Source organism: Mixophyes fleayi, chromosome 2 (assembly GCF_038048845.1).
Source record: "Mixophyes fleayi isolate aMixFle1 chromosome 2, aMixFle1.hap1, whole genome shotgun sequence".
In the NCBI taxonomy this organism is placed as follows: domain Eukaryota; kingdom Metazoa; phylum Chordata; class Amphibia; order Anura; family Limnodynastidae; genus Mixophyes; species Mixophyes fleayi.
The window spans coordinates 292,578,959-292,603,409 of NC_134403.1; the positions used below are offsets into that span (position 1 = coordinate 292,578,959).

The 24,451-nt window shown below is 38.4% G+C and overlaps 2 protein-coding genes across 11 annotated transcripts in view; one reads left to right on the forward strand and one right to left on the reverse strand.

Annotated features, from left to right (window-relative positions):
- The window catches only part of CASK (calcium/calmodulin dependent serine protein kinase), a 247,868-nt gene that overhangs the window by 81,171 nt on the left and 142,246 nt on the right, over positions 1-24,451 (forward strand). The window lies entirely within an intron of this gene.
- Positions 15,986-20,288, reverse strand: GPR34 (G protein-coupled receptor 34). Its single transcript, XM_075196390.1, has 2 exons — positions 20,083-20,288; positions 15,986-17,176 (listed from the first exon to the last, which is right to left on the reverse strand). Exon 2 carries the CDS (start codon positions 17,165-17,167, stop codon positions 16,004-16,006), a length of 1,164 nt encoding a protein of 387 aa, XP_075052491.1. The 5' UTR covers positions 17,168-17,176; positions 20,083-20,288; the 3' UTR covers positions 15,986-16,003.

Genomic DNA, 24,451 nt, shown 5'->3' on the forward strand with positions numbered 1-24,451 from the left:
TAATCACTAAACAAAGAGTCTGCTAAGAGCTAAACTATTATAAAATAAACATCATTTTACGGATTAGAAAATTTTTAGTTTTAGGGCAAATAAGGTATGAGTGGGTGATAAGGGGGTGGGTCGTCATGGTGTACAGGATTAATGGAAGGATGAGGACCTGTCAGCATACCTCAATGTAACTAGAGATGGTAGTCGCCAAGTGCTGGGTATGTAGCAAAGCAAGGACCACATTGTTAGAGGAGATTATTAGTGGTGGGGTTCTCACTGCACATGGGTCAGTGTAGGGGGGCAAAAGGCAGAGGCGTAGAGTTCAGATCTTCTCTCCGTGAACAGCCATGGAGCCCATACCTGATGAGCCATTATTTTCTCAATGGTTGCTGTATGCCAAGTTTGTTTGTGTGCTGTAAAAGACAATGGGGACAAGTTATTCCAATTCTGGCTATTAGACATTTAGTTGCTGCTAAAAATGTGTTGTGATCTTGGGGAGGGTAACGTAGCAAGAAATTCCAAGGGTTCTTTGCTACTGGGACCTCCAAAGAGGTTGTTGGATTTTATCACAAAAGGTTGGTATTACAGGACATGACCACCAAATATAATTCATGGTGTCCCTTTGACCACAATATCTCCAATCGGGTAGAGCAGATGGAAAAATTTTAAGCCTACTTTTGGGTTTTTAATAAGTTTCTAGAGCTTTTAGCAATTCCCGGTCTCATGAACTTCCAGGCCCCTTCATGGGCCAAGATTGTGGGTCAGCCAACGACCATACCTATAGAAAACAGTTGGTAATTTGAGGTTCGCTTAAATCCATTTGCTGGACCTGGTTGTGGTCAATCTGGGAAGGAAATCGACGTTACTCCAGATTGGAGTCTGGGGAGAACAAGTTTTAACAAGTATAGACTGCAGAGCCTGGTTGGGAATTTAAGTGTTCAAGGTAATTTAGTAACAGGTGGGTTTGTTTTTTAGGTAAGCTCCATAGGGAGGTTGTTTAACATCAATTAATGAAGCCAGATTCAATATCAATCCAAGAGGGTTGTCTGGGGGTGCATAAGTTAACTACTTGGGGAAAAATGTGATGCCAGATAATAGGATTTTATATCGACGAGATCCCTTCCACACTTGGCAATAAATGTCATCAATTTATTAGCTGAGAGTCTTGGGAGGACTGATCCAAATAATGCGTGCAAAGGCTTTCTGATTTTGAGTAATTGATCCTGTAGCCAGACAAATTATTATAGGTCTGCATAATTTTGTAAAGGTTGGGCAGGGTGATTCTCTGCTGTGACAATGAGAGTAAAAATGTCGTGGGATAAGAAAAATCTTGTGTTGGTATGGCCCAACTGTACTCCCTGATTCACCGAATTAAATCTGATTAGTGACTCAAGCTGCTCAATCACCAGGGCAAATATCAGGGGGGACAATGGGCATCCCTGCTATTGCCATTTTGCATAGAACTTGTCGAGGGAATGCCAATTCAATATATAATTCCATAAAACGAGATTCTGTCAAAAGTTTTTTCAGCATTGCACAACAACATGATCGTAGAGCATCTCCTGGAGTTTACTATGTGGATAAAATTGATGGTTTGTCTGGCTTATGGGAACATTTACCTATATGGGTAGATACTTGTCCATTTAAAGATAATTTGAAACTTTGGTAAATTTCTATTATATCATACTAATATTGAGGTTAATTTGCCAAACTTCTTATATTGCCTCAAACTTTTAATTTGAAAATTATAAACTAGTCAAAATGGTAGTTTTTTTCTGGAGCCCAGAATTCTGATATCAATAATATTTCTACTTGTACCTAAGCCAAACCACGAATACAAATTTCAGTCTGAGTTGATTGTAATTACCACCATAGATGGTAAAAACTTTCAAAACAATTGTTTTAAAAAATCTTGAGAAACTGTACAAATAAATGAGACTTCAAAGATGAAGTATACTTTATTTAAAACAAATGTTGTAGCACACAACTACAAATAATAATTAGTAAATGGGGTAACTGGAGCCATAATGAAAATGAACCGAAATGGCACTTTTGTACCAAACAAAGCTATAATTCTTCCTAAAATATCACCAAGCCAAAATCTGTCTTACAAAGATATAGTATTTATTACTGAATATAATCAGGGAACTAAGGCGGCTGAAAAGGTTCTTGGCAAAGCATTGGAATTTCTTGGAGAGAGACCCCATATTCATTACTCCATAGACGGCCAATCACTGCAACGTTCTACCCATCACTCATACACATAAATACATGTGGGATTACATGCGTGTGCTTTGAAAGTTGTGATTTTGCTCTGTGTTCACATGGCAAAAAAAAATTGGGAGTACCATTACAACATATACAAATTTTTACAGACGTAGTAGATGGGTACTTAAAATGTTAGTGGCTTCCCTGCCCTTCCTTTTTTTAAGCTAGTTTGCTCAGGTTAGGTTGATAACTCATAGTCTAGAGACAGTCAATTATCAGTACAAAATTCTGAAGCATGTCTATGAGCATTGCAAAATATTTTTTTAGTATTGAAAAATTCTTGTTCACAATAATAACTTCAAAAGCAGAAAACAGAATGTAACTTTCTTCATTTTGGTGGTAGTTCTCTCCAAGTACTTGAAAGATATGTCCAATAATCGATTTTCATGTTTTAAAATTTCATCCCTCATATCTTGAAACGTCTCAACCCACACATTACACATCTGAAATCTATTAATTACATTTCCAGAGATTCTATTTGAAAAAAATAAAAATTGATAAGTTCAGGGGTATTTTCTGGTTCTTTCTCTGGGTTCAAAATATATTGAAACATTGGGCCATTTATTTGGAGATCTTGAAACCTTTTTAAGAAATCCTCTTGCAAATGACCAAAGTATGTCTTTTTTTTTTATCTGTTGAATATTTAATTCAGGGTGCTTATCTATAATAACTGTCGGAAAGTATCTCGGGGTACTTTTCTGGGTATTTTCTGTGAATTTCTGAAGTTTATTAATAAAGCCCAAATTTCATACAAATTGATCAGTTTGCTTTTTACCAGGAAGTTGCACATTCAGGGTATTTAAATGTCTGGTGATGTCTGTCTAATTCTGGATAAATTCACTGATTCCCAAGGAAATATTTCAGTTGCATCCAAACAACTGACAAATGGAGATATTTCTGTCCCTCAGCCACTGTACATTGCCATATTAAGTTTCCATTTCTGAATATGGCACGTTTAAGAAACACCAACTTATACAACATTGAACCGTTCAAGCGGAACGCGATATATCTCGTAGTTGAGCAATAATATCTTTCTTGTTAAAAAAAAAAAAGTCATCCTATGAAAAACAACTTTTTTATTTAAAAAACACTTTTCACAATCTTTTTCATAAATTTTTTGAAGTATTTTGTCTTGGTTTATTTTTTTCAACACCCAAATGGGATAAAGAACCTTTTCATGTTTTGTGTTGTAAAGTCTTTAAACACTGATCGTGCATTCAACAATATATTCACATAAAAAAGAGAAAACAATATGCTTGCATTTTAGCAGTGAACCATATTTGTCTTGCCATTCTTGCTGAAAGTTTCATGTTTTATGAATGGGACCAGTTAAGGGAAAGGACCTTCACTCACTGAGAGTGTTATATCAAACTTTCATATACTCTTGACTATTTATTTATTTTTATTTATTTTTTTTAAACCATGAACAGGCAGGGCATAATCTTGTCTCTTTATGTTTATGTCAGGGATCAGGTGACAAATGCCTGGGAACTAGGGGAGTCCATTTAGAAGTTGTTTTCTAAATTCAAATAGGTGAATTCAGAAATAGGCATAAAGTTGAGTTGTGCTGGCAATTGTGACACAGGTAGTCTCCTTACTTGATAAATGTTTAGCAGGGAGACAGTTTATTATGCATGATGTGCAGAATGGCCACTATGTTTAGCAGTATTGGTGTGCCAGAACAGAGAGCACAACACTTGTGGCAGGAAGGTCCCACACATTTGTGTAACTTCGGTTATATTTCAGATATACGGCCGATGATGTGCAGATATAGTTTTTACTTGAAGTGAGCACTTTATAGTTTGTATTTTATTATGCAGGATTTGCACTTGACATTGAAGTAGGTAATTGAGCCTCAAGATTTGTGGTAGCAAGATCCCACTTAAGTGTGTACAATCTCAAATAAATCTGACATAGTGCTGATGAGGTACTAGTATATATAATTTCCAGTTTTTTTTTTTTTGTTTTTTTTTAAACAATATTGAAATTTTCAAACATTACAAAAAAAAAAAGCATAAAAGTTGATTGTAGTTCCAGTCCATATAACAATTATACATATGGTAAAACAGCTTTTACGTAATCTTGAATCACAATAATATAGCAATATTTGTATATGAGAGTCAAATGAAGAGGTTCCAGTCTGTCAAGAAAGCAACATATCCTCTACCCATGCAAAAAGGTTGAAGATGGAGAACATGGAGGGTGGGGAGGAGGGAAAAAGGAGATCGAGAGTGAACTAATGCTGTAGCAAAGGGGAAGTTGACACACATTCAGGACCAAAGTCAGGCGCCAGGTACAGAATTGCATGCCTTGACCATCCTGACCAAACGTTTATAATATTTCAAGATGGTATTCCTGGATTGGTATGTAAATCTCTCATGCCCTACAGCTTCATTAAGGTCACCCAGGCATTAGTCTGGTCCATCCTGGGCCATTCACACTCTAGAAACAACAATCTTGGCGAAAGCAAGGAGGTTAAGCACATAACAAGTAGCACTCATACCCAACAACAGATCCATCCCTAGATCAAAGCCAGCCGCATGTTCTAGGACAACAGGGGAATCCTAATACCTGTGTCTCGTATACCCCCCACCACAGGACGGCTCCAGAGCAGATGCCAAAAGGTGTTAGATGTACCCTCACAATTTGGACAAGTCGAATCGGCTCTAGCACCCATCTGGAGCAACCTGTGCGGAGAATAGTAAACCCTGTACACTTGTAATTGTCTAAATCTAGTGAAAGATGTGGCTTCCCTGGCACTATCGAGCATAAAGCTCCAGTCTTTATCATCCAAGGGACCCAAGTCAGTCTCCCAGCTCAGTTGCAGTCCACCCAAATCATCAGTGGCCAAAAGGGAGCGAACATTGGCATAGCGTATAGAAATAGTTTGTCGAGTCCTCCTGTTGGAGAAGCAAATGGAGAGGGTCTCAGCAAAAGGTGGGAGGGGTGCGGCCAAACTAGGATGTCGGAACATGGTGCAACTGCAGATAACCATAGAATAAGCAGTAAGAGGAAATTTCAGCCAAGATTGTACAAATGTTGTAATGGTGCTGTCGTGAACATAGAGAGCTTGCAGTTATGTATAAGGGAAAATTCGTAACTGCAGTGTAAATAGGTGATCTCAAATGAATCCATTGATAAGTTAAAAGTGTAAATTTAAAGACAGAGTCTGATGTAAGTGTGTTTGATGGCTTTGCACATCCCAGTGTGAGGAGATAACCATGTCACTTGTCTTGGCTTCAAAGCATTTTGGGACACTTGAGTACACTGTGTGGGGCCGATCACAGCTGGAGATCCTTGTAGATAGCATGTGAAAGCCTACACAGGTATATAGAAATATGACCTTAAAAGGAAAATGTCATAGTTCATATTTTGGGAAATGTGGGACTTACTCCATACTGAGGAGCAGAAATCACACCAGGGTTGTGAAAGACAGGCTCCGGTAATATCCGGGAACAGCTAAAACTACATATCTTTGAAAAAGGTATCTCACATTGTCATAATTCCATTATGTTTGGTATTTAAATGTGCGGGAGATTATGACCGGTTTATTGAGGGGGATGTTATTTCTCTGAGATGTCTGTGAAGAATTACCCACAGGTCAAGACTTTGGGAATATTTGTGAGCCAAGTATAGCGACACCCAGGGGACATCCCTACCCCCTATTAGCATTAAACACTGCCCCTGTGAAGACCATCCTATTTCATTTGGCTTAAAAACCTGTGTGTTGAAAGGAAAAACTGTCAGCTTCTTGGTGAATCAATCTAATTGAAGGGCTGTCCATCTTCTCAGTCTACCCCAGGCATACAGATTATAAGTGAGTTATGCTCTGTACTGTTATCCCTTCTTATTTTAAACTGTTTTTGCTTATGTCAGTCTATTAATTGTTTGTTTATTATTTTTCTTTATATCTGAATGCCCTATATTTTTGTATTCTATAATTGTATTCTATAATAAAATATTTTGTAAATCTATAATTTAATAAGTTGCGTCCTTGATACTCTAACGAATCATTAGCCTATTAGAAGAAGAGATTGCTCGACCATGTTAACCCTTGGAATGCCAGTGTGTGATTTGTTGATACATTTGATTAACAAGATGTGTGTGCTTGCATTTACATTTGTGTAAGAGTCTGGAGGTGTGAAGAGTTAACCCTGTGTGTGCGCTTGTGTGGGTCTTGCTAATTTGTGGATAACTAGAAGCCTGTGTGGGACAGTATATTGGGGTTCTATTGCCCGTTTTCAATAGGTGCTGGCAGAACCTGAAGTGTCTTGGGGTGTGAGAGCGCTGTGTTGGGGGCGATTCCGTAGGTCTATAACCTGTGATAGGTAGTGAGAGACTGCAGGCTGAAATCGTGTGTGACCTCATACAGCGAACACCCTAGAGTCACGGCAGCTGGGAACGTGTTTGTGACAGGTGCTATTAAAGCTGCCCAAGGGAAACAACAATCACTGGCGAACTGCTGTATTTTAAATACTCAAATAAATCGGTGTTGGCCCAAAGTGGAGTGTCCGGATCTATTCCGGTACTAGCCAACCTCCCTCATACCTAGTTTCAAATTGGCAAAGCTCACCAAAACAATGGTGGAACAGGTCCGGTAGCTTGTGTGCCTAATATAGTGGCTCTTGAACCCTGTCCATATAGCAAAGAAACCAAACTTATCAGAGTCCCCAAGCCACCCACTGAGATGAGTCGGCTGCACGGCAAAGTTGTAGGCTCTAAATTCTGGAAGGGCTAGCCCACCTGTGGGTACCTGTTAATTTGATGGGGGGGGGGGGTGTGGGGAGCAATTTTTTAAAGATAAACAGGAGAGTGGTGCAGTGGATATAAAAAATTTGGCTGAAGAACCACTTTAATAAGGTTGACCTTGCTATACTACTTGTTCCTGTGCTGTAGTGAGCTTCTCAATTTTGATTTGTTTCCAATGTCTCTCCTCATGCCGCACTATCACGGATGTATCTTTTTTTTTTTTCTATGCTATGCTCAGCTCATATCCCTGTTGTAGGGTAACCACCATATGCTTTGACATACATGATGGGTTCCACTAGGGGAAGGGTCAGGAGGGCTTTGGATCCTTTATTGGAATGTTCATGGGCTGAATGATCAAGTTAAATGCTCCCTGGTGCTCGCACAGGTTAAGAAATATGACCTTGGCATAGATTGTCTATCTGATGGAAAATCATTTGCTAGGAGGTCATATCTTAGCTCTTAAGAAACCTTGGGTGGGTTGGGCCTACCATTCTGTCCATTCCACACATTCCCGACGGGTGTCTGTATTGGCGAAAAAGAATGAGATTTGTAATTGATCAGGTACAACTGTATCCTTATAGTCGTTATTTAAGGGGGCAGCACGGTGGCTAAGTTGTTAACACGTCTGCCTCACAGCGCTGGGGTCATGAGTTCAATTCCCGACCATGGCCTTATCTGTGTGGAGTTTGTATGTTCTCCCCATATTTGCGTGGGTTTCCTCCGGGTGCTCCGGTTTCCTCCCACACTCCAAAAACATACTAGTAGGTTAATTGGCTGCTATCAAAATTGACCCTAGTCTCTCTCTTTCGCTCTCTCTGTCTGTCTGTCTGTCTGTGTGTGTGTGTGTGTGTGTGTGTGTGTGTGTGTATGTTAGGTAATTTAGAATGTAAGCTCCAATGGGGCAGGGACTGATGTGAATGAGTTCTCTGTACAGCGCTGCGGAATCAGTGGCGCTATATAAATAAATGGTGATTAATGATTGCTCAGGGCTTGTGTGGACAACTCTCCAGGTTCTAGTTATGGCAGTTTACATCCCACCACCTGTCAACTCCATGGTTAGGCCACCAATCCTCTGGGATGCATTTAAGACCTTCCTCCAAAATACCTTGGTCAATTGAATGGAAGATCGTAAGAGATTCTCTAGGGAGGAAGAAGCTGACCTGGAGCAGTCTTGCTGAGAATTAGAGCATTTTTATTTGGCCACGAAGTTACCGGCTGACTCACTGGCCTAGATGCATGCACAAAAGGCTTGGGCTGATTATTTACTAGTCAGCAGCTTCTTTTTCCAGGCACGATTTATACACACACGGAGACAAGAATGATATTTTTATGGTGTACTTGGCTCAGGCAGAGCTACACTGTCACTGTCATTTCTGACTGGACGGCTACAACCCCCTATCAAATAGAGAATACTGCTATTGTGTTCCGTGCATATTACTCGTATCTGTACACCTCCAGGGTGCACTCTTCTACTCTGTTACATGATTATTTAGCTGAGGTTCGTCTTCCTAGACTATTTTTGGAGTATCCTATTGCCAAAGAAAAGATTGAGGTGGTCATAGCCGACTTTCCTTGAGCTGGAGTTGTACTAAAAAATTTTTTTTTTTTTTTTTCATTCCTATTTTGTTAGCTAATTGTAATGATTTATGAAGTGGTTGCTCCCTCCTCATCCATGTCAGAGATGGTGATAATCGTGATCCCTAAGGCCGGTAAGGACCCGCTGCTGCCTGAGTCCTATAAGTCTATTACCCATCTACAGCAGGTGTTAAGATTTTGGTGAAGGTGCTTGCTATGAGACTGAATGCTATAATTGCCCATCTGATTCACCCAGACAAGGTGGGCATTATGCCCAGCAATTTCACAGCCGTCAAATTTACACAATTATTCACTCGCTTGTAAATGATGGGAGGTTATGGGGATGAAGCTGTGGTCGTATCCTCAGATGCGGCCAAGGCATTTGATTCTGTAGAGTGGGAATACCTACAAGCAGTGATGCACAAATTTGGAATTGACCTTCAATTTTTAGCCTGGCTGCGGTTGCTGTATTCATCACCAGCGGGCAGGATTAGCATTAATGGTCATACTACTTCCCCCTTTGTTTTAAGTAGTGGCACAAGGAAGGGGCGTACTCTCTCTCCCCTATCCTGTTTGCCATCGCCATTGTGAGGATACCACCCTTAGCTGGGATGGCAGTTACCCTCAGTGGGATTCAACTCACTCGGGTAGACCAGAATATATCCAAAATAAGGCTTTATTACGACAGCACAGCACCACAAGATGTTCACAAGTTACAAGGTAAATGGTAGCATGTATCCTCTAGCAGCCTCTTGCAGTCAGCAATCCAAAGTAATAATCTGTCTCTTTCAGAGTCTTATCCTCCCGCTATATTGCCACTACCGATTAGCAAAACCATTACGGTGTTGCCCAGCTTGGGATACTGGCTCACACAGACCCTGTCCTGGTAGGGTTTCCTCTAGCGGCACCACGATGTCTGGCCCAGAGTCCTCTTTGCTGATCTCATGTACTCATGATCTCATGTACACCAGGATCCTCCAAGCTACAATAGCTCCCCTGGCATTCTCCAGTCTCAAACTTTCCCTTTACAGCAGGAGTCTCTCAGTGAACACTTTAGCTGTTAGACATACAGTCTCTGCTACCTTGATTATACAATGGAATGGCTTGACTCAATTAGCTATTTTGGCTGGATACACTAAACATGGGGTTTAAATATGACATCAGGGAATGACACTGCAGGCTTACATGAAACAATAAGACTTGACACCTTGTATCAGCAGTGTTACGCCATCTGAATATATGATACATTTTGATACAATAACATTTATATTGATACATTTCCCAATGCTATTTCAGCCAATATATTACTGGGAGGCACATTGCATATCAGTTAGTATTTCTAACCTCATTACCTCTTAGATTACCTGTTGACCTAGCTAATTAACATGGGCTTCCAGCTGGTTAACTCAGATGCTCTGATTACAACCCAAATCTAAACACCTCATAACAATGGATATTTGAGACAAATGGTAATTACATTAGTTAACACAAGAAAAATGACTGCTGCTGTCCTGTTATTTTCACACAATATGGCAATATTCTTTATATTTATATTACATACAATATTGCAGGTAATAGGAAGGGCAAAATGTACCTAACAACATGTAATAATAATAATATACATTATGCACCGATGCTCTGGTGTATATACTTAGACTGGGCCAAGGATCAAAAAGTACATTAAACTGTGAGAAATAGGTGATGAATAAAAAGTTCAGTCCAGTAGCACCCCATTTCCTCACAGCCATAGAACATTGGCATGCCTGATAAGGGCACATCCTGGAATTCATGGCTTAGGGATCAGGGTTGGCAAAATTACACTATATGCAGCAGACATGCTCTTGTTCCTGAAAGACCTGAAGACATCTCTAGACACCCTGTTGGTGCTTGTGGATGAATTTGGTGCTTTCTCTGGCCTGAAGATCAACTGGTCCAAGTCTAGTATATTTCCCATTGGCAGTGGGTTACCCGCGCCCTCTGCTACATCCCTTTCACTCCAATGGATGCTGTAACTTAAATATTTGGGGATTTGGGTCACAAATTCGGTCTCTGATTATATCCTGTTCAATAATGACCCAGTGCTGGGTGATCTTCGTGCCAAGATATCCGCCTGGACAAGGTTGCCTCTGACTATATTGGGCAGAGTCAATCTTGCCTGTTTAAGAACTGAATGCATTGGAATGGTAAACAAAAATATCAGAACTTCATCTAGCAACCTAACCCCTACCTGGCCCACCTCCACCATGTATACCTACTAAAAAACATGGTTATACTTAATCCTGTCAACTACCCATTACTTAACTTATTAATTAACCTAAGAGCTAACTTGTGGTAAGGAGCCCTCCAAAAATATACAGTCTGCACACACTACATATAGAGCTTTGTTAAAGAGCAAAGGATTCACATGAGTATAGCATTCTACATCCCCATACTAGATCACCTAACCTACGGCTTACAGGAAAAATTAAAGGTTATATTAAAGTTCTTTATCTTGTCTGTGGTCAGTTCGAAGTCTTCCAGCCAGCCAGTCCATCGCCTCCTTAGGGGTAGGAAAGAAATGCGTGCAGCCATCCGCCACCACACGCAGCCGTACAAGAAATAACATGGCATAGGGAAGCTGTAGATCCTGGAGCCTCAGTTTCACTCAAACAAATTGGGCTTTGCATTTCTGAACCTTAAGTGCAAATTCAGGAAGACTGACACAGGTTGAATATCATATTATAACGGGCCCCTGGCTTGGGCCAGCTGCAGCACAGCATCTCTGTCACGACAATGAAGCAATTTTGCTATAAATGTTCGGACAGGGGCACCCGTTTGTGGAGGCTGAGAGGGAGATGGTGAGCTAGCTCGTCAACGAACTGCAGTAAAGGCCTCATTTCCAAACCAGCCTTGACCCCAGTAAGGGGTGGAAACACATTGGAACTTATATTGGACCTTATCTTGGATTGGCATCACGAATGAGGAGGCAGTTCTGGTGTATAATTGGACGTTTTCTATATGGGAATGTGATTCGGACATCTGGTATGGGCATTATCCTCATTTGTGAGGATTTTCCTGTTTTTATGTAATTCATCTTACTCATTTTATTGTATTTTCTTTTACCTATTGGTGGATTAAAAGTGATAATGTACTATATAATGCATTTTATTGTCCACATAGATCATGGTGAGAATGAAGTCTTCTAAAAAATGCTATTGAGCATCAATATACATCGCAGATATTCAAGAATTCATCTTGTAAGCATATTATCAATTGGATAAGGCGCTATATGGTGTTGAAGAGTCTTTTTGGATTTCCTCACTAGGTTCTTGGGACTATATTGCCTCTTGCCTCTTATGAAGGATTACCTAGGTTCCCATATATACTACACCATATTATATTCTCTTTTTTTTTTTTTTTTTTCTGCATGTTATCTGTTGAACGACATATCATTTGAAGGACTTGATCACATGACCTATGTATGTATATGTCTTTTATAATCATTTCCAAATGTATTTATCAGCCAAGATTCAAAGGCCTCCAGGTTGGAGCCCTCTGCTCTCTTAGGAAGGCCCACAAAGCATAAATTGTTGTGGCGTAAGGGCCACTCTAGATCCGACCGTTTTTGTTTGCAGCTGTTATCTTGGCTAGTCGACTCTATCATATGCCTCTTAACGTGCGCTGTAGTGTCCTCCAACACAGACATCCTTTACGCCCTCTCTCCCACTCATTCCCTCATTATTTGCATGTCCTGACATATAAGGGAAAGTTCTGCCTGAACCTTCCAGTACAATCTGCAAGTCTCTTCTCGGATGAGGTAATGGCCAAAAGAACTTGTTCGTTAGCAGAGGAGTCGCCCTCTGAAGGTGACGGTGAATCAGTGACTGCTGTGGGCATTCTCTGGGCACCCGCAGCTTCTGTGGTAGTAGAGATAGAGGATCCGCGTGAATATTTTTCAAGTTTTGCGGCTCTAGTGGTTGTATGCTTCCCCGTGGTCACAATCCAGAATAGTGCAAGTAAGGAAATGTAGGTGTAGGGCACCCCACAGTCACTAGAGGGAGAGGTGATAAATCAGTGGGTTCCCACCTGCAACCAACAGTTTCCAGACAGTCCAATAAAAGGGGACACCGCTCCAAACCTGTCTCCAAAAGGACCTTACAAAATATAAAGATTGAGAAAGCTGCCAGGAGAGCAGGGTAACACTCAGCCAGCAGGTGGCAGCACATCTCCTTCCCCATAACTTAAAAGAGCTTGCATAAAGAATGAATAGAAGGGCATCACAGAATATAATAACTGCAAAGCACTAGGGCCGTTGAGAGTCATAGGACACAGAAGAACCAGGAAGCTCTGATACACTTATCTTTTTAACCCCGTTATTTTCAGAGCACTGAACAGTCAATGTAACTCAAAATCCCTACACTGGCCACTTCGACCACACCAATCACAGGGAGATCTCATTCAACAGCACGTAGCAGGGGAAATCAAATTCCAGGCTAGTTGAGAGGCGCCCTCATGCTGAAGCTCCGTCTAATCTCCGCCATTGACAGCCAGACAGGAGAGGAGGTAGCTGTAAACAGAATGCACTGCACGGGTCTTCTCTGTCTGAGGGCCCGTCAGCCGGCACAGTCGGGCAGAGCAAAGTGTAGCAGTCTGGAAGCGCAACACAATATCTTTGACCCTTCGGCAGCATCGGGCAATCCCCTCCAACAGTAAGACAAGATGGCCACTTCGCGCCACCCAGGCCAGGCAGTTTCCGATACCAGAGGTGGGGGTAGACACACAGAAGCAGGTGCCCCGAAGAGTCGTCTTGAGTGTCAGCAGCAGATGCAAGAATGGCAGGGGAGGACAGCAATAAGATAGCCCCTTGTTTGGGTTTTTGTAGTGCATGAGGCCAGATATATTAAAGAATTTCTGACAGCGTCATATGGCTTACTCCATGCCCGATTAAGACAAGCCTAATATATAATTTACAGTTTAGGCGGCAGTATTTACACTTGCCTAGTCTCTCACTTAGGAAACATGAAGTTAATTAGCCCCAATAACAGTCTGCACTGACTCTGTGTGGCCGGGGCTTGTGTGTCCAAGCACTGATGAGTACAAATATACTGTATATTGAATTGAATATTAAGAATGGCAATATTTTTAATTATTAAATATATTAAGTAATTGTGATGTCCGCACTGTATCCGATGAAGAAGGTGGAGCTTTCAAGAAAGATGAGCAGTGGAGAACAGGACTCAAGTGCCACGAATTGCTCACGCCTGTGGTAGAGCATCAGTATATGTGAAGCATTGAAGAAAAGTCAATATAGGGGTTGTTGCACAATGGGGATACAATCAAAACACAGGAAACATAATAAAGGGGAGCTTAAATACGGAGGAAAAGTCCCTAGAGGGGGATTATACTGGGGTGGTGTCATGTTTTGAACCAATACAGGGGGAACCGTGATATCAAGAGGATTGGTATGCGGGCCATGGTATAGGAGAGAATCCATATGGGGCAGTGGTGGGGGTCTTTATATGGCAATGTATCAGAAGGGGAGGGATGGTTCTTGTTCTCTGTATTGTATAGAAGTCCTTAGAATGCTCTGTGTGTACCTTAGTAGCCACTAAGTTGTTCTCTGTATTCTGTTGTGCTTACTATAATGCACTCAGTATTTATTATTGATAAAGATGCTGGCTGTGTTGCATAGTGGTTACTCTCTATTTTATATCTCAAACTAGTATTTGCCAAATTTTATGCAAAACCATATAATACCTGCTTTGTCTTTGAGTTTTTGCTTCCTTCAAACTAAAAAAGGCATCTGTTGAATTGTTGATGCCAATGTTTAAAATAAATGACAGTTCTATTTTAAAGCATCCTTGTTTTCTTTTTTTAATCTTTAAAGCCACCCCAAGAATAGCTAGAGATTGCATTAGGAGGGTGGACCCTATTCTTGTGGATAAGGACGTAGGCAGAATTCGCATCCAACTGGTTGCTAATTCTGTATGTATGTATGTATGTCTTATGTATGCTTCACCTACTAGTTCAAGGCTTTGCCTACTTGTATGTTAGATTTACCTACTGTGACAGGCTTTCGTTGTTGTGACTCAATCTATCATTACTGGTTACATTGGCCTCACTTTCCACCATTATGGCTAGCGATAATGGTTTGCTGGCCCAGCCTACCTTTGTGTTGGCTCAGCCTACAGTTGCTTTGGTCCTTCAACAGGGAGCTTTCAGAATTTTTTCCAGGTCCACTAGAACTTCCCAATCCATCCCAACATGTAAGGGATATTACATGGGTTAGAGTGGGTTGAAGAGAAGCAGATGGTATATATTTTAAGACGATTTACATGCCAAGTTAAAGCCTAAGTCTAGTAAGTACAATCACCTGACTTGTGGAGAATAACATCTTGGAAACTGGAATTTTGACTTGTCTTTATTTAGTAGCATGTTTGATGGTAGACAATGTAATTGCTTTAATTTATTACACTATTACACTATAGTTTCATATTTTTTGTTTATATACACATTGGAGAAGACATTCAAGAGCATTGTGTAAGAATTTATGAAGGAGTATTGTTCACAGAACAAGTGTTGACCTCTATATTTAAAAAAGTATATGATACCCTTACAGCGCTACATATACCACTGCTGCAAATCAGAGAATTATAACTTTACACCTAAGTATAAATCACATATAGAAAAAATTGGTAAATCACTTTTTTGCGCTGAGGTTTCCCATACAAGATAGGTAGAGTAAATCTAATGAGTATATAAAGCAGAAAAGAATACTTATATTGGTTGATGGTATGATGTTCAAATCCTTTCAAGCGATCATAGGGAATTGTTTGATAGTAAACACACCATGCGGAAGAAAAAAAGAAATATACGATAGGATTCTATATTGTCGTAACATACAGTATTACACTAAGTATCACTTCTGATTTAACATTTTCCTATATTCCAACTATTCATTTACACTCGAATTGCTATATAGCCAAGGCTCTTATGATTTCCAGCTCTCTAGTTTCTTCATCTTGCTGGAAGGTTCTGGTGTAAAAATTATGAATTGCTGGAATTTTGACCAATTTGCACAGGAAAGTTTTAGGTCTCTCTTTTCGCTACAATAGGCAAATATGATAAGCTATGAAACAAGTGTAAAAGTTTCTGTGCTTAAAGCCCCCCCCCCCTTCTCTTTAAGTCCAGGCAGTCTCATTGTCTGTCATATTTTGTAGCTCTTTTAACTGCATCATAACTCAAAGTTTTGGATATAGTGGAACATAGAAAATATATAGATTACAAAACTTAAATTTTTCTTTTTTTTTTTTTTTTTTTTAATCGCCAGGTCTTCTTTTTGTTGATTCTTTTGAAAGTATATAGTCTTGTCAGCATTCATTAACCAGGATTTAGTGTATTGACCAGTAAATTAAAAAGACCAGCATTTTTGCTTTTGAATTATTTAATAATGTGTTTCTATACATTTTTCATTTTTTGTTATAATTCTTCTTTGAGTAAGTGGTGTAGGATTGTGTACACTTTCGGGTAGGATAAGTCCAGGATGAAGATCTGATGTGTTGCTTTCACTCCTGCCTGTGTCTTGGCGGCTTCTGCAGAGCAGTCGAAACACTGTTTTACGGATGCTACTAGACAATAGGAAGTACATAACTGGGTCCAAACAGCTATTAAAAGCAGAAAATACCAGTGTAATCTCATTTGTTTTATGAACTCTTTCCATCCAGTAGCAAGAGATATCTTGCAGCTGAGTCGCAATGTAAGCAATTCTGAATGTGTGATATGGCACAAAGCACAGAGTGACGATGAAGAGCACAAAAAATGACTTGTATGCGGTGCTGTTATACTTTCCAGCATTTGGTAAATAGGCCCGCTCCCTGGAGATCTTGCGAAGGTTTTTCCCAATTTTCACATATGATAGAATAAGCAAAATAAACACAATCCAAAATACCAGTACAACAAAATAATTAAATGCTGCTTGCCAAACTGCATCTTTCCTGTCTGTATAGTGAAAGCATACACTTGGGTTTGATGATGATGATGATTGTTCTTTAGTTGACTGTGTAGCAATGAGAAATATCCCAGAAACCACTGCTGATGCCCATAAGCAGCAGCAGATCTGGATGCTCCACTTCCTCCTTGTCACACTGCGTTGTCGCTGAGATCTCTTTACCTTAATGTAACGATCCATGCTTATGAGACCCAGAAGTACAATACTTATGTACATGTTCATGTAAAATAAGTTGCCAACAAATTTGCAGAATACGATGCCAAGTTTCCACTCTTGTGTAAGATGATACATTATTCTAAATGGAAGGCAAAAAATCAATAGGAGATCAGCTATAGCTGCATTTAGGAGATAAATCTGCACAGAGTTTCTTTTGATGTGGATGCACAGGAAAACATACAGTGCAAAAACATTACCTACCAGTCCAACAATAAAAATAAAAGAATAGAACACTACTAAAGCAGTACTTAGTGATGTTTCTTCCATTAAGCACTTTGAAGAATTGTCTATTGAAGTATAGTTTTTGAAAAGCATGGTGAAATTATCCACTAGGCCATTTTGATACCCAGGCTGTGTAACAGAAGGTTTTGTTGTAGTATCCATTTATTCCACCTGCAAATGCAACAAAATGTTAATTTGCTGTTCTGTCACCAAATGTAGGTATTTTCTTTAACTGCATTATTGCACCACATACAAATTATAACAGGTATAAATAGACTGGAAAATTAAATGTGATTACAGTAGTGCAGTCAGCTTTACGTTACAAAAGTGTAAAAGGCTGACATGACGTCAAGTTATGTTTTGTTACATTAGAACACTTTAAACCCTCAACTTTTTAAGAAAATAGTTATTTAACATTGAAATTTAGTGTAATATAATGTTGATAATGATATATCTAACTTCTCAGGGTTTGTTGCAAAAAGCAGTCTCCCGTTTAATAGGAAATGTGCAGTTGACTTTTTCATTTGAAATTAGTTAATTTAAAATTAGATATTTTCTGTGCTAGATGCTCTTTTTTTTTTTTTTTTTTTTTACGAACACTTCTCCTTTTTCATTTCTGTAAAGAATCAACACATACCCACCACCCTACAACACCCTCTCACACACACACACACACACACACACACACACACACACACACACACACACACACACACACACACACACACACCCATCCCCATCACTGATGGTTGCAAATGGTTACAGTGTTACTCCTGCTGAGTACAGCTTCTGCTTCATGACTGCAATCTTTTCTGTAGCAAGCATGGTTTGAATCTGACACATACTACAGGTGCAAAAGAGTAAAGCAATGTGTTTGGCTTGTTTTGTTTTTTTATTCACATATAAAGAATGGAGGGCATATTGTCCTGCCATGCTGCAGTTTGAAGGCTAAAGCTGAACATTGTTGAGTTTGTTTTTTCTCCCCGTATTTTATTGTGTTTTGCTTTTCTGCCAGGTGGTTAGATTTCCTCCCATGGTCAAAAGACATACGAATATGTTTGGCATTTCGTTAAATAATATTAATGTAAAGCAAGCCATTAAAATACCACACCATAATAACCTGAGCATTTTGAAAACAGTTCGTTACATTTATTAAGGCATATTTGTGGTAATTTTGGGGTTGTTTTCAGTTATTTTGTTTTTGCTCACTTTTGCATATGTACATTGTTATACGGATTCTACAGACTCTTTATGTGAATGGGAGAATAAAAATAGTGCAAGAGTTTACTGGTAGTGTCTGTTCTCTTTTTAATAAATTGTAACTTATGTTTTAGTTCTAACTATAAGTAACTGCGGCATGGAATATGCTTTTGTAGCATTTGTAGCAGTTACAAATGTCTCTACATACTTGTATACAATCTAAAGTAGTGTTGCTTTTAAAGCTGGCTTGGAAACTGCTCCAGGAGCTATTATAGTCTGGTTCTAGTGCTCTTCTCTAGCCACAACATTCCCAGGTTCCAGCCCTGGGATTGTGGGTGGTATTTGCATATTTGTTTCTGTAAAAAATGAACCTAATTTTTAAATGGATTGTACTTCAATTGAGTTGTGGAGATCATATGTTTTGAGGCTTTACCAGACTAGTGTCTGTCTGAACTGCTGGACACATTGAGCTCAACTGTCATTGCTTTTGCTTCTCATTTTGGCAGCTGTGCTTGCTGAGCCTGAGTATAAGTTAACCAATGATCCTGATCAATCCGCTTTACCAAACTCGTATACATTATTTTTATATCCAAGGGCTGCTTATCTTCTGTGGTTATATAGTTGAACGAACATTCATTCCAGACACTGGCTTATTTATTCGTTATAGTCAAAAAGTGCGGCTCTGAAACTAGGAGCAGCTGATGGAGTGGTGATTAAGCATACTGGTTACAGTAGAAGGTTTCCCGAAGCCCAAAAATCCTTCAGAGTTGAATTTCTAGAGCCCCAGTCTGTGCTGGAATTGTTCCATTTTCTGAGCACTGTGAACCAATGGCTGCCTTAATGTTGGCTGCTGACAACGATTCAACTTTACAGTGGCTATATATTGTAAGGAGGAATGGGCCAACATTCCTCCAGCAGTTAAATCATCCAATCATGGATTGTACTTTTTTCACACATGGCTTCATCTTGGTCTATTCTTTGATACTTAAGATTAAATGTTTAAAAGGTTAAATTAACAATCATCTAGTTCTCAGTTCATCCTATGTCCTGATGTTTAAAAAACAAAAACCAAAAAAAAAACCTATTTCTAAGATATTTTTTTTCTTTTCTTTTCTGTACGTGACCATATATACTGTTAATAGTGCATGCCTAATTATGTTCCCACTAAAATACACCCTTTTTATTGGACATGCAGACTACACCCTGCAGTTATTGCATGCACAAATGTTGTTGTTTTTCTTAAATCATATTGCCACATAAATACTAGTACATATTCCACTTTGTTAGATTAATTTAGAAATGTTAAAATGGCTCATTTGAAACATTTGCGTACACGAGCAAATAGTCCCCCTTAGTTTTTTGTTTGTTTTGGTTTTTGTTTTTTTTTACTTTTGATGATTAATTTGTAGATCTGCAGTACATCAGGTTCTCAGTTTTGCGTTGTTGCTTTGTTTTATGTTCCCATAACTGACTCATATTTGCAGTTTTCTTTTGTGGATCCATTTTATATTATTTTTTTATTTAATATGTGAGTAATCTGTGTTATTTTAATTGGCTTATGTGATTCTTTGTGCATTTTTCATAATTGTTGGAATGGGTTTATTCTCTGGGTTTGGGGTATAGTTATGCTGTTACAGAAACCCAGTCATATTGGGATAAAGATATTTGATTAACATTTAATAAGGTTAACACCCATTATTTATTTTTTTTAACATAAATTATTTCCTGTTTTACATTAGCCATGATAGCGTCATAAACTTATTTTTTATTTTGTATCAATCTTGTGAGCTATAATTGTTTTAGATTATTGAACCTCACATATTATGTTCAGTGATGTCAATTCATCTACTTGTTTTAATAAAATAAAAATTACTAACCTTTTTTTGTGGGTAATTCCAGTCTCTGAGCCTCATGCAACTGTTTGTTTTTTGTGGGGTTTTTTCCCCCCTCAGCCTTTAGTCTTCAGTCTCGTGAGAGCATATTAAAACATTGTGGTGTCTGCTTCCTTGTTAGTACAGTGTCTCAAAAATGCTGTGTAAGGTGTATCTCTGCAAAGATATTTTGAAATATCTGTGTAAAGTACTGTGTATGCATATTAATCACTCGGTGTATTAAATTTCCCCTGTCATCAAAAATTCAGTCCATTCATGTTAAAGATGCATTTATCATGGGGTTTTTTTGTTTTTGTTTTTTTAAAACTATATAAATGCTTTAATCCTTGAAGTATTTTCTAATATTGGCACACTCCTATGTAAATTATCCTGAAGTGACAGATTCATTCAGCAGGCACTCAAGCAGTTTAGAAAGAAGTTTGGTTACTGTACTTGAATCCTTGGTGAGAAAACAGAAGAAACATCTGATATTACCTTTCTATTCAACAGATGCACAGCTAGACAATGTAGTTTTTTTTGTGGGCTAACGAGCCCACTTTAACAGTGCACAAACTATTGCAAAAACACTTGAATGTCATACATTTCCTTCGGTGTTTGGAATATTTATTGAGGAAAAATGTATATATCTGTTTTTCTGCATGTAAATGTTCTTGAAACTTGGATATCTTGAACAGATCCTGCATCCAAGTTAAATGGTTGCCTCCTTCACTTAGTCTTGTGAAAGTTAAATGAGGACTATCATGATTCCTAAAACAAAACGTGAATAGATTTATTACAACAAAATGTTTGCTTTTTGGTCATTTTAGTGTGACAAAAAAATAAATCAGATTTTGCTATAAATTATTATGCCCCAGCAGAAATAGCAGACCTGTTTTTTGTGTGCTTAAATGCATAATTTTTCCATGTATAATAGTAGCAGGTTGTTCACTCCCCCTCATTTTAATCCTGTAGGACCCTTGAGGGGGTGCAGAGAGCTCAGTGACCAGTCTGTCACTTACAGGGGAGAACATCAACAAATCAACATGCATCCAGCCTTATTGTGATTACAGTCAAATTTGGTTATTTTGAAAACATGTCGATTTGTTCCCAATTGTAAAGTGCTACAGAATTTGCTGTCGCTATATAAATAAATGATGGTGATAAAATACTACAAGCTAGTGGATAACCAAACGAGCTTTACACTAGCTGCAAGTACTTTACAATCTAAGAGGTGTGGAGAACACTTGATACATAAGGTAGCGGAATAACAATTGTAGTGGATGATGTGCAAACTCATTTGTTTGCCTTATGATTACTTCAATGTACAGTGCTATGTAATGTCAGCACTTTACTGATAAAACATAATATTTACTTGAATATATCAACATCTGAGAGATTATGACAAAATGAGTTAGGAGGTATTGGTTTAAGATCAAAACACTAACAATTTGTGAGGATCATCCAGAGGGACAATGCAGTTTGATTGCTATTCATCAGGTCCCATAACAGCACTGCTTGAAGGCGTGGCGGACATTTTAGCTTCTCTCATGACTTTTGAAGAACTCTCCTGAGACAAAAAATGTTGTCTGTGATAGAGCTTGTTTATTTTACTCGATGTCTACACTCAAAGCTGGCTCCAGGTCCAAGCCATGCCCACTTACATTATTGGAACAAAATGTTGAACAAACTTGTATACTATTCAAGATCCAACATCTAGACTCCCACATCCATGTGAGATGTACAATTAATTTAGCCTGCTTTGAAATTTTGTGTTGTCTGTTCTTTGGATTTTTTTGGGCAGGCACTGTGGGTTATAACCAGACTGTGAAATTTATTTAAATAAAGCGTTCCTCTGCCCCACTTATCAGAGGCAGTTGGATGACTGCGTTTTATTATTATTATTACCATTTATTTATATAGCGCCACTAATTCCGCCGCGCTGTACAGAGAACTCACATCACTCCCTGCCCCATTGACACAGACTAGGGTCAATTTGTTAGCAGCCAATTAACCTACCAGTAGGTTTTTGTAGTGTGGGAGGAAACCGGAGCACCCGGAGGAAACCCACGCAAACACGGTGAGAACATACAAACTCCTCACAGATAAGGCCATGGTCTGGAATTGAACTCATGAACCCAGTGCTGTAAGGCAGAAGTGCTAACCACTTAGCCACTGTCCTGTATTAAAAAATTATCTGGAAAAATTATCCCTATTTGCAATTGTTCATTTTGTGGCAAAATACTGTTAAATTACATTTCACATATTCTAGTAATAGCTGTGAGGAATATGCCTTACTAAAACTCTACAAATACCCTCAATAATGTAATTTTATAAAAGTTGTTTATCTTGATGATCAATAAAATTATTCTTATTCCCTAAACAGAGAAACTGAGGTGATAATGCATGAGGACTTTCAAATACATTTTTAATGCATTAATGTAGAGGCATAAATTGACAATTGCATTTATTTGTGAAATAACTGCTCTTCTGTGAATTTTGCAAAATGATCCCTACATATCTGCACAATAAAATTACTGTACAGTACACACCATCCTTCCTAGGCCCTGTGCAGGCAGCAGTTAAAGCACACAGGTTGTCTCCATACACAGGACAAAAAAATTGTGTGCAATTTCCATTTAGCTATTGGCTGGTAGTTTTGTGTGAAAAATGTACCATGAAAATTTAAACACTGGTAATTTATTTATTTTTTTTTATTTTTATTTTTTTTACATTTTAGTAATACTTTCCCAAAAAAAATTATCAAAAAAACCTCTAATTTGTGTTTGGAATCCTATGTTTGGCACTACAGAGAACCTGCAAAGACAGTTGGAGGCAAACAATTTATTTTGGAAAATACTTTCCTTGAAAGCAAAAATATAAACCATTGTTCCTAGACTGAGTATCATGCCCCCAAAAGTACAGTACAAGTAGTTGTGTACAATTTTGTGTAAAAAAATGAATCCATTTTTGATGAAGCATTGATCGGAAAAAAGTGCATTTTTAAAATTTTTGTACCAGGTTGTATTGAAATTAAGAAATGCCACAGACCTTTTCATGTTGCAAAAAAAACACGTTAAATGGATTGAAAAGAAGTTTTACGTTTTATTTCTTCATTTTCTCTTTTAATATCCATAAATGTTTCTACATTTCGAAAATACCCATATATATAGTTTGGGATGTCAAGTTTTCTAAATGGAATAAATTTTAGTATTTTATTTATATTTTTGTACAGTGGGACACTTACAGACATAGTATGGTATATTTTTAATTAAAAATGAAATGATTTCAACTGGTTATAGGCCAAATTGCATGAAAGTTACTGACTAAAAGGGCCCACATTTTGTGTCCTATATGTGAATTTTATTAGCTTTTGGTTTGCTGCAAATATAAATGATTTAATTGCACTGGTTATGCCATGTGCGTTTTGTAAAATAAGAATGCGTGTAAATCCATGTAAAACTCTCATAAAATCGACAAATTCCTCTGTTTCTAGTGAAGTTGATATAATTGCTTTCATGGTAGTATTTCTCTCCACTCGCATAAAGCTTTTTGTTATACAAACAATATTGTTACTCTTCAGTTTTTTTCATACATGTGTCTGATTTTTATTTGAAGGCAAACTTGTAATTTAGATTTAGAATTACACCCATGTATGTGGTGGTGCAAGTTGATCTGCATGATAAGTTGATGTCATGATGATTTCTTTTTAAATGTGGTTCACATTTGCAGAAGTGTTGCTTCACATTGCAAAATATGAAGTTCCTTGTTCTTGTGTGTGTTTTTTTTGTTTAACCAGACAGATGTATTGAGTGATCACTCGGTACACCAGCTCAGCTGCATTTTAATGCCTGCTGTACCTAATGTATGTGGATATGTGAACACAATATCCTTCTGAAGACTCCATTCAGAAATCCGTTCTGAAATGTGTGTTAAGAGCTGGGGATTTCCACTTGTTTGACTTTCTCTCTAACCCTTTGGCGATTTGCTGGTCTGTCTGCTAATATTGGCTTCCATTTCTTAAATTAATTAATTTTTTAGGAATTATTATTTTTGAAAGGCATATTACATTTTGTTTTTCTTTAATATATACTCTTTTAGGTCAGTTAATTTGTATGCAGTTCTAATGTAATTCACCACAGTTCTAGACCAGATTTATGGTTGCTGTCCTGCTCTGCACAAAGGAGTTCAGTTACAGGTTGAGTATATGAAGCTCATATGCTGAGTTAAGGTGGAGACAGGCACATGCTTTCAGATTATAGTCCTTTGTCATGGAGTCCTGTTCAGTGTATGAAAAGCATATTATAGACCACACAAACGTGACAGTGAATGTACTAGGCGTTCTCAGCCTTGGGTAAAAAAACAAAACCCTAAATTT